Raw genomic sequence first — 11264 nt, forward strand, 5'->3', positions numbered from 1 at the left:
GAAAGGTAACAAAAAAATATATTTATACCTTAAGGGCTCGCTGAAAGGTGCTGATCGAAAGCAAAGCAAGATCCTGTTGCTCCTCAGCGTATCGCACGAGGTATACATAAACAAGCTTCTTTAACTGAAGAAAGACAATAACATGATGAAAACGCAAGCTATATATACTACTTTGGTGGCATTCAAGCTAATTGCATATACACTTATTTTATGAAAAAGAGATTTAATAGAGAAAATCAAGAAAAACAGACTATTGATATTTGTTCTGTTACTTAGCCTAAACAATATTAATGCATGGATGTCTGTAACATAAGCTTGAGTTAGTTTCATTTAATCACGTATCAATATTTTTAAAAATGTGAACTGTGTTATAACAATGTTTACGATGTGTAATTAAAAACATGAGTTATATTTAAAAGTCTTCACGGTGTATAATTATACACAACAACTGATGAATGACAGCTCATCTATACATTTGTTTAATACAGATAAAAATGGAATGCTATTCTCAATAAACTGCAAGTGAAGAGTGGAAAAGGTGGTAAGTGAGAAAACATGAGCCTAGATGTAGCGGTACCTTAGCAGCTGGTGTGAGCGAGGAGGGAGAGGAGACGTGACTGTGGGCTTTCTTGTACAATTACAACCACCCACCTGCTTCCCCTCCCCTGCCACGAGCTACTTTGGATGCATGCCTTACTCACAGTCAAAGGCCTCCTGTTCACATGCTGCCCCTCACTCTACCTGAATATTCTGCTGCTGCTAATCAATATTCACAAAACACTAGGACATCAAACACCCTCCAAAAATATTGTTTACTTTTAAGATATTTCGGTGTCCTGCAAAGACGGGTTCATGTTTTTCTGCACACGAAGACAATCATTATGAGTTATCACGCAGATTTTAATTTTGTACCTCAATGTTTTTACTTGCAACATTCTTAACGACAGCCGGAAACAACTCTGATGCATTTTTCCCCTTGGCAATCAACTGAAAAACAAACAGAAAAAAAGAACTTGATAAGGCATAAAGTGAAGAAAAAGCTTTTACATTAAACACAGAATGACAGATAATGAAACCAAATCCTCTGCACTCACCCCAACAATCCTTTTCATGGCCTCCAATTTAAGTGACTCCTTGTTGCTCTCCAACATCTCTTTAAGATCTTCATTCCTACAAGGCCAGAAAATACAGTTAAGGCTTGCGAAAGTGCCATGTTATTCACATCTGTGTGAGCCACACTGATTACAAAGGTACCATGCTGTATGTCACATGGCCTATAGGAGGCACAACATCAGCCTAACGTGACAAACATGATCAAACTGTGCAATGGAAAATCTAAAGGAATGGTGGACATGTTGTGATATGTGCCATGTGTTTTAGTACTTTTTCATGTAACTACAGAAACTTTTAATGGCATTGTACAAATTAAGTTAGGGGAGTTAGTAAAGACAAGATATCGTTAAGAATACATCAGGCATATTTGAAAGATAAGTAAAAGAGAAGAAGCGAAAGGACCATTCCAAATCTCAAAAATTGTTGTTGTTTTGGTTTTTTTTCCATTTCTTTAATCTGTATACCTTTGTGAAATTTATGATTACATTTGTATATCAGTGAGTCCCACCTATCCGTATCGCTGCCATAGCAATTAACAGTTCAAAACAGATTCGATTTCTTTTGAATGGTCAATCATTTTCAAAATGGCACCTGAAACCCATAAATATTCTACTTGTGATATGTGATAAATAACAATATTTAACACAGCAGTAACATTCATTTCCTAAACATTTCCACTTGCAGTGGCTATACCCAGGTTTTTGGTCATCTTGGGGAGCGCAGGTGTTTTGTGTGAGAGCTTGTTCCTCTTGACTAAGCTCAGTCCTCAGAGTCAGTTGTAAGTTCTCAGCCGACGTCAGTGCAATCTTCACAACTCCCACTGCCTCCGAGCGTGAAAAGAAACCCACTTCCATGTTGCTTTCAATCCACAGCAGCCCACAGCCAGTTAAGCAAGTCCACACACTGCTTCCTTTGGGTATTCTGCTTGCGAACTGTCCAAGCTGCTGTTATTCCCACAAAATGAACCAGAGCAATTATTTTCCTTTAAGTTGTAATCTTCCTTTATGTTGTAGCTCTTATTTACAGATGCTTAATATTGGTCAGTCAATGATGGAAAGAAGCCACAAGTTCCTCTGGCTTGGTGTCTCGCAATTACTTTCTTTTTCGATGAGTCAAAAAAAATGTCACAAGACGCGCTGTCAGCTCCTCAGTGATAAGTCATTCTTCTGTTCATTGTAGCAGGGCCTCGTCGCCATAGTCAACACCTCCTTAATAAAACACTCCAAAAGCCTGCGGTCCGGTCCGATTAACTTCCTACTCGACTGTTAAACAGGATTTCTCCCAGCCACCTTAAGTTTGTGTGAAGCTCTCATTCTGTGTGACTGCTGCTGTAACTTCCCTCGGGGAAAAAAGGAGGGCCTTATCTATACTGGTGGGTAAACACTCAACTACCTTTAATCAACTCAACTACAATATACACAATGAATACCCTCAAATTAGACACTGCTGAGAGTGCAAAGGCCACTGAATATGTGAAATGAGGCCAGAGGAACAGGGCGAAATCCAAAATAAAGCCAGCCTAGTGAATATCAGGAAGTGCCTTTTATGTTATTTTAGGGTGGGACTGCCACCGATGTTATGTTGAGTATACATGTCAAAATCAAGGCCAGTGGTTAAATACAAATGCTACTGAATCTATGGAATGTAACGTTTGAAGTGTTGGACACAGATGCATGACCAGGGGCATTAAGCTACACCTGGAAGAGGTACGCTACTGCCCTAAGATAGACAGGCAGGTGCTGTTGAGTGCAGACATCCCACCGGCCCAATTTATATACTAACAGTGATGATTCCATGTCAGCTTTGTCCTTTCACATTTATTACACATTTCAGTTATAGTAAAACCACCATTCATGACAAATCAATAAGTAAGGGCTGGGACAATATCGCATACCACAAGATCTCATGAGATAAAATTGCTACAAGATTATGCACACATGTGGAATGATCTTGTGAAAAAAATATATAAAAATATAAAGTAAAAACAACACAATTTATATATATATATCAATTATGTCATATTCTTGTTTTGTCTTGTTCTTCTGGACCTGGTCTCATGTCATGGAAATTGTAGACACAATGGCGATAAAGAGGAAAATGCAATCTGCGATATAGTCTTACAATGGCTGTTTGAAGGTAAACAAAACAAAATAATAAAATTAAATAAAAATGCTAATAAGGGAAAAGCTGCAACAAGTTTTAAAACAATATTAACAAACATTATGAAACAAAACAGAGGCTTACAGAGTAATCTGTGTAAATAAGGGAAAAAGGTGATACGCCCTTGTGTATTTACTTTTGCAGTCCATTCACTATTTGTGCAATACCTGAACCTCACCTAAGACATTTACATTTGCTTCAGAATGAAACATAAAACATATAGGAATAGGATTCACTCTAAAGATCTATCTGAAAACTAGACTGAATGGCAACAGTTGCACATTGTAGTCAGCAGATACCAGACAAACAAAAGCAGTTTACGCAATCACATCATGCACACATGGCCGTGAAATGTATTGCAAATTAGGGCTGTAGAAAACAAAGAAAGAGATTCTTAGTTGACTAAACTCTAAGTATCTCTATTATCTGACCTGACCGCACACACAAGACTTCAACTGCACAGGAGTTTAAGCAAAACAACAATTTTTATAGACAAGAAATGAAAGAGTAATTTTAATTATCATTATTTTAATTATTGGAAGTTTAAACTCATTATTCATTCCCAAATCTTCATCTAATTCAAACCATGCATATCTGCTGTTGTCCCACATAAATTGTAATAGTTTAAATAAAATAATTCTTCTTCTTAAGTGCACACTTTACTGTCTATATCCACCTGTTATTCAGCATGAAGAGAGAAAAGATGAGGAATGTAGCAGAGAGGTTCTGTTCCAGAGCTATTTGTGTAAATTGTGGTCTGATCTTGGTGACAGATTCAGTGCTTCTCTGTTTAATTCAATTTATTTTATGAAAAAAGTGCCTGAAATCATCTTAAGATTTTGCCACAATAATGACCATATCGACTTGATGGATGGAACAATCATTTGTCGGGTCAATATATTGTGAGAACTTTGTTGTTTGTACTAAGGGGGAACTTTTTTCATTTTCTGTACTACTGTGAGATTTGAGTTGTAGAAGGCTGAATACGTGACTTCTATGATTCATTATAGATACAAACTAAAGTGTTTTATTATACTATTTATTTGTTGCAGGTCATGTTTTTAAAGATACTGTACATTTAGAATAGTTTTTGATATAATCAATTAGCTTCAATATTATCGTTTATCATCTATATTTTCTTCAGTAATGTATCACACTTAAAAATGTGTTAGTTCAGTATCACAAATAGTGATTTGACTCCACAAAAGTTCTGTTTCATGTCCGTTTGTCAATCTCTAATCTCTTACTGTTATTATTGTGTGTGTTTGCTGCCGGACACCTGAATTTCTCCCTTGGAGATTAATAACGTTTTTATCTATCTATCTTACAAAGTTAGAGATTGACAGAGACATAGGAATTTCAGAAGCAGTATATGCTTTAGTTACTTTTAAAGGCAATATAAAACAGACCGATTTCTCTGAGAAAATCCTGATCATTTCGCCCACCAGTATTCTACACATAAGCATACAGAGCCACTAGTTTTGCCTTGAGCTGGACACATGACTTCAGCGTCACGTGAGTGAGTGAGCTTAGAAACAGGATATTACAGGACTATGGCAGTCTACTCAATGTAAAATACTAAACTGTTAGATACAATTTAGTCTAAGTGTGAAAGTGTTAGCACTCCAATAGCAAAGTACAGACAAACCACACACACACACAAGCACCCCCCCCCCCCACACACACACACACACAGATACACACAGAGACATGCACGCACACACACAAGCACACAGAGACACGCACAGAGACACAGATACACACACAGATACACACACAGACATGCACACACTGACACACAAGCACACAGTGACACACACGGACACACGCACACAAAAGCATGATGTGGCAAATGCCTTCAGCTATGGCAACTGAGTCAAAAATGAACAATGAACGACTGACATCTAGTGGCCAGTTTGGTGAAGTAAAATAATAACAAACGCAGAGTTTTAATGACTAGTGTTTGGTCATTTAATGTTAGTATTTTAAGTGATATTGATCAGAAATCTTTATGAGAACACGTCCCAGACTTATTCTTCAATGAATGGAAGAATTACAGCTGATCAGAGCAGCTGTCGCCCATGGTAGATTACAAATGAGGAAACATGTATATTTTTTAAAGTATTGTACTCTATTAACAAATATTGCCGAGAATGGAGATACAAGTTGTTGACTTACTTTTTGAAATCAGCGCTGAAAAGTCCAAAAGCTGCTGCGGTGCTGGAGGTGCTCGGGGTGCTCTCCTGCCCCGCTTCCACCGCTGCCTCCGCTCCTCCTTGGTCATTGTAAAGCGCACTACTTGACATTATTAGCTTTACAACAAAAACTGATGACTTTATATGAAGGGGAGAAAGACTGAATGTAACAGAAGATGCACAAATCCAATAAACTTTCACAGAGATTTCTATCAAAACTTTTTTTTCCCTTGTAGTTGCACACGCAGTAGCGGAAGTGTGAGCTGGACGAGGGGGCGTGGCCAACGGAGTCACATGACAAGCAGCAGCTCCAGGAGGTCAAACGGTTAATACATGGGATTTTTAAAGACATCAAAGAAGCTATTGTAGGGTATACACAAAAAACTACAATAAAATGTAAATTTATAATAATTGTTAATAATCCAAGCAAATTGAAAAATAAATGAAACATTGAAAATTTAAATAAATAAAAATAATAATAATAATAAATACAAATAAAAAATAAATCCATAAATACATATCAATAAAAAACAATAAATAAATTCATAAATACATATACAAATAAATACATGTAAATAAATAAATAAATAAATAAATACATACATACATAAATACATAAAAGATAAATACATGTAAATAAATACATAAATAAATACATAAATACAATTCATTAAGATAAATAAATAAATACATTAAAAAAAAAAAAAAAAAAAAAATCTCCACGTGAGCTTGGTCCTACGTCTATACAAGGTTGCAGTCCTCCTCCAGCCTGTTGTTAAGGAAACGACGCACCTCATTTGTTTGCGCCTTTTCTACTGTGCAGCGCAGAGTTATACTTGTATCGCCACGCTCAGATTTCCTGCCTTGACTTTTTGGAGTTTCATATTAACAGAATTTGCGTTGTTGTTTTTTTTATTGTTAGGACGTGACGTGTAACTTCCGCGTAACAGGTTGTTATGTGACACTTGATCGTGCGCTTGTGGCCAGAGAGCTCTGATACCGCAGCTGGCCATAGTCCACACTGAACCATGAGCTGTAGATCTACCTAGTGTAGCCTTTTATTCAACTTTTTTCCCAACAAAGCAACTTAAACTAGGCAATACGCATAGGTGTCTTACAAAATAAAAATAACAATAGGCTTTGGGCTCTTAGTATAGGCCTACTTTCTGTGGCAACATGTCAAACTTGGACAGTAACCCTTTCGCCGACCAGGATATAAACAACCCATTTCAGGTAACATTTAAGTCTTCTTCACAATACTGTATCACAATAGTCAGTTAATTCTCTGTAGACTGTGTGGTGTTTAAATGCTGTTTCCTGTGTTTTCTCATAACAAGGTCATTCATTATAAGCTTTAAATAAGATGTTATACATGTATATTCTGTTAAATCCTACACAGTGACCTTGTGCTTAAACCCTCATCCACTGATTTGCATATATTATACTGTATATCACACTTAAGTCTTTACCCAATTGGAAATTACTATTAGCATATACAAACAGGCTATGTAGGCTTATTTGTTGGCTCTCACTTCCTGGAGTTAGGTATCCTTTCCCCGGGGCTAATCTGAATTGTTTATGAATTCATATGGTGCAATCATTTCAAATTCTGGTGGCATCCGTCCTGATTGGCTTTTCATGGAATAGTCATATTTTATTGATTTGAAAAACGTGTGTCATTTAGAACAAACGGAATGGAAAAAAGCAAGATGGTAAATTACTCTTTTAAGATGTGCGTACAATAAGGTGGATCTCTGTGTAATTTGAAGTCTAACAATGCACGAACAAACACGTAGGACTATAAGTTATGATCATGTATGTCTCTTTTGTACAGAATGGTAGTGGTTCTGGCAAGAGCGTTTTATTTTCATTGTGCTAAAAATGCATCTGCTGGTTTGACTATTCATTAGGGCAGTATTAAACTTTAAACACAACATATCCTGAAATATTGATGACCCTGGTCTGGTGACAAGTCCTGTGTATTGTGTGTGGGTGGGTAGAGAAGGAATGCTCCTAGAAACTTAAGAAACACACAGAGACAACATTAGGACAGCTTGATACTGAAAAAGGACTTTACAGATAATCAAAGAGAGAATTTAGAACATACATAGATTGTAATATCAAGTGCTTTGCTTGTCCTGTCTGATGGTAAGTTTTGTTTATTTGAGGCAGCATGTGTTTCCATATTACATATTTTATTGTTTGTATTATGCATTCATATATTTTTATGTACCTTGACCAATTCTTTCTGGATTGTAGGCTTGTTGATTAAAGATGGACACTGACAGAACCATGGAGATCTGTTCTTTTCTTAATGTTTTGTCTTTATGTTTAAAGGATCCGTCAGTGACTCAAGCAAGGCACACAGTTCCTCCAGCATTAGAGGAGTACAACCCGTTCACAGATGGCAAATCGGTGATTATAGTTTGTTTTCCAACTAAAATAATTAACATGAAGGATCCTGCCCAGAGTGGTGCAGAGCGCATCGGGGGGCAGGAGCTCAAGCATTTAAAAAGGACATGCATATACAACCCATCAGGCATTTTATTGAGGAGACCAAATGTTACGTTTATATTAATAGAGCCATCCTTTTGTTTGCTGTATAGACATTTATACCAGTCAACAGGAAAGAGGAAAAGAAAAAAAACATAACGTACAATTTAATGCAACTTTGACATTGTAGTTACCACACAGCAATTCAAAATTAGTTATGGAGTCATTTTTACTGCAAAAATGTGAAACTCCTCAACAGTAAACTCCTCATACTTGTTGTGTTGTCTGTAGGGTCCAGCAGGTGTGGCAGCTAGGACTGCAGCCTCCACCTTTAACACACAACCAGCCATCATGAAAGCCACTGAAGATCCTCCAGCATACTCACAGGGCCAACCACAGGTAAGACTGTCCATCATGTTTTTACAGCTAGAATATATCTTATTGTTTTGTGTTAATCTTATACATCTTACACAAACATGAATACATACATGCAATACAGGCATCCAAGTAGCACAGTATGTGTTGTTTGATGTATTAAAATAATAAAAGATCATATGCTTCTGTCATATGTTCAGGGAGCCAATGAACTGCTCAAAAGGCAAGAGGAGCTTGAGCGCAAGGCTGCTGAGCTGGACCGCCGCGAGAGAGAGATGCAGTCGCTCAGCGCTTCAGGAGGTCAGATTAGAATTTATATTGTTTGGGGTTTTTTTGTTTGTTTGGATTTTTTGTTAATTCTAAACTGAAATTTTGACTTAATAGAAGCAGACAGCTCCATCGAGGTCAAAACTGCTGATAATAAGAGAACCATTATAACATTTTTGTTTTTAAACTCATATTGATATTGGTAAACGTTTTTTCAGGCAGGAGAAATAATTGGCCACCTCTCCCAGAGAAGTTCCCTGTGGGTCCATGTTTCTACCATGACATCACAGTAGACATCCCTGTAGAGTTCCAGAAAACTGTCAAGATTATGTACTATCTTTGGATGAGTGAGTAACATGGTTTTATCATTATCTCAGAGAAAAGTAATTTACACTTTGATTGCATTTAGGACAAAGGAACAGCTTTCAAAAGTGATGGCACATGACAAAACCAGGCTCACGATGTGGTCATGTGGTTGAAGTCAGATGATGTTAAAAGGCTGTTTGTGTGATGCATTTGACCATATTAAAGTATTATAAGTGTATTGTACCAAAAGTGAAGTGTTAAATTCAGATTAATATTATTGTTAAGGCTAATACCCCAATACATCAAATATGTACTTTTCTGAATAATCCGTGACATGCCAAATGGCAGGCAAATGCCATATTTCACACTTTGGTACAACATTGTAATACTGGGTTTCTGCTGTCTAATGTCTGGTCTTAAAACTCTTTTTGGCATGACACAAGATGACATTTATATGTCGCTGTGCACTGACAGACTTTCATTAATGTATAACTCCTTTAATGTTTTGTAGTTCATGCTGGCACTCTTTTTGCAAATGTGATTGGATGCTTGGCCTGGTTTTGTGTGAGCTATTCACGCGGAGGGGACTTTGGCTTGTCCATCCTTTGGTTCTTAATGTTTACTCCCTGCTCATTTGTCTGTTGGTATCGTCCTCTTTATGGAGCTTTCAGGTGATAATAATAACTTTCATTTATGTCTCATCACCATTAATATATACATACGCATATATAAACAGCCTTTTTTTTCTTTTTGCAGGAGTGATAGCTCGTTTAGGTTTTTTATTTTCTTCTTTGTCTACGTTTGTCAAGTCGGTGTGTATGTTCTACAGACTATAGGCTTCCCTGGCTGGGGCACAAGGTGAGGAAAATGCCATTAATAAAATTCTGAACTCAAGAAAAATGATTAGCCTATGCTAGGCTAAAATAAAATGATCTACTTTTGAATTTACTCTTGCTTTCACGTTATATTTTACAGTGGTTGGATTTCCGCTCTTACATGCCTAAATACAAACATTCCTGTGGGTATTCTCATGATACTTATAGCTGCCCTCTTCACGTCGCTAGCTGTCATGTCTCTCTTCATGTTCAAAAAGGTCTTTAAAAAATGCGCATAACAATTTAGTGTTTTCAAACCTGTTCTGGTTTTGTCCTAAATGCTTTCTCCTGTACATTTGCACCTTACCAGGTCCATGCAATGTACCGGACCACTGGAGCTAGCTTTGAGAAGGCACAACAGGAGTTTGCCACTGGTGTCATGTCCAACAAGAATGTTCAAACGGCCGCTGCTAAAGCTGCATCTCAGGCTGCGTCTCAGGCTGCACAGGAGACCTTCAGGGAGCAGGTCTGATCTGTTCCAAAAGCCCTCTGGCTTTAACCCGGCAGCAGCAGCAGCAGCCTCTAGCCTTCACTGAGCCAAATGTCCTGCTCACAGTATTTTCCAGCCCTCTGGGTTTAAATGGGGGCACTACAGTTGGTATGTAGCATCTTGCCTAATGTATACCCTCAGAAACTATTAGCTGGAAGCCTTTACACAGGGCTATGGTTCTGTTTTACCATATCTGCCTTGGCATCACTGTTCGCACTCGGGGAGTCAGCACTGGTACTGCACTTTGCCCACATTACCACCTTCCTATTCTGTGTGTGTATATTTCTGAGTGTTCTTTAAATACTGTGGTTGAACAATGTTTAAAATGAAGATTAGAAAAAAAATATTTTTTATTTATATTGAAGAGGCGACTACTAATACATGATATTATATTAAAATAATCTTCCATTTCAGATTCTCTTTTTTTCTAAACCTCAAAATTAAAATGTGTGAATGTGAAACTGTAATTTCACTTCCCCATGAAGAACAGTAAGGTATTTATATGCTGGTTAACAGGTCCTTCTTCAAAATGAGACTTTAAGTCTCCAGAGGCTAATCTGCATAAATAAAGGAATATTAAATGTTACAAACCGATTTTAAGCATGCAATTTATTGGATCATAACTGAAATAATTCTTTATGCTGTAGTCATAATGTTTCTGATCTTTGTGTGGAAACAGAAGAAATACGTTATAGTGTATAGATTTTGTACAAATACCAGCTATTCTCTCCCATGTATTGTACATGTATTGTATCTAGCTCATGCTCAATAGTTTTGTATATTTATTGCATCCAAACTGAATAAAAGGAATTCTGCAATTATACAGTGTGTTTAGTTTCCGTTTTCCTTTTTTTTTTTTTTCTTTTTTTGTATTTTTAATAAAATGCACTAGCAGACTACAACCATTAGAGGTCAGCAGTTGTCCAGAAAATATCTCAGAGGTAGTGAGTCTCATGTTAAAAGTTCAATACTGTATAATACTATATGTAT

The 11264-nt window shown here is 37.0% G+C and overlaps 2 protein-coding genes across 3 annotated transcripts in view; one reads left to right on the forward strand and one right to left on the reverse strand.

Moving 5' to 3' along the window:
• Positions 1 to 5768, reverse strand: part of ap3b1a (adaptor related protein complex 3 subunit beta 1a) — a 29380-nt gene extending 23612 nt beyond the window's left edge. The window contains exons 1-4 of the mRNA XM_033988982.2: positions 5452 to 5768; positions 1095 to 1170; positions 913 to 987; positions 29 to 124 (exon numbers count right to left, since the gene is read on the reverse strand). Of these exons, the coding sequence (XP_033844873.1) occupies positions 29 to 124; positions 913 to 987; positions 1095 to 1170; positions 5452 to 5579 (375 nt within the window). The 5' untranslated portion in view covers positions 5580 to 5768. The remainder of the gene's footprint in view (positions 1 to 28; positions 125 to 912; positions 988 to 1094; positions 1171 to 5451) is intronic.
• Positions 5727 to 11095, forward strand: LOC117391243 (secretory carrier-associated membrane protein 1-like). Of its 2 annotated transcripts, none has more exons than XM_055232022.1 (9): positions 5727 to 5785; positions 7806 to 7883; positions 8253 to 8360; positions 8537 to 8636; positions 8822 to 8950; positions 9421 to 9580; positions 9666 to 9767; positions 9885 to 10002; positions 10095 to 11062. In XM_055232022.1, exons 3-9 carry the CDS (start codon positions 8313 to 8315, stop codon positions 10254 to 10256), a joined length of 819 nt encoding a protein of 272 aa, XP_055087997.1. In that variant the 5' UTR covers positions 5727 to 5785; positions 7806 to 7883; positions 8253 to 8312; the 3' UTR covers positions 10257 to 11062. The 2 variants fall into 2 exon arrangements, with proteins under 2 accessions (XP_055087997.1, XP_033844874.1); XM_033988983.2 differs by lacking the exon at positions 5727 to 5785 and adding an exon at positions 6369 to 6701 and having other exon boundaries at positions 10095 to 11095.
• Positions 11096 to 11264: the final 169 nt, after the last annotated feature.

This window comes from Periophthalmus magnuspinnatus, chromosome 23 (genome assembly GCF_009829125.3).
Source record: "Periophthalmus magnuspinnatus isolate fPerMag1 chromosome 23, fPerMag1.2.pri, whole genome shotgun sequence".
In the NCBI taxonomy this organism is placed as follows: Eukaryota; Metazoa; Chordata; class Actinopteri; order Gobiiformes; family Gobiidae; genus Periophthalmus; species Periophthalmus magnuspinnatus.

Bases quoted from the DNA above. Each gene is read 5' to 3' on its own strand.
- LOC117391243 (XM_033988983.2), top strand. From the start codon at position 6,645: ATGTCAAACTTGGACAGTAACCCTTTCGCCGACCAGGATATAAACAAC. The intron at 7,884-8,252 runs GTGATTATAGTT...TGTTGTCTGTAG, and splicing joins CGTTCACAGATGGCAAATCG to GGTCCAGCAGGTGTGGCAGC. The intron at 8,361-8,536 runs GTAAGACTGTCC...TCATATGTTCAG, and splicing joins ACTCACAGGGCCAACCACAG to GGAGCCAATGAACTGCTCAA.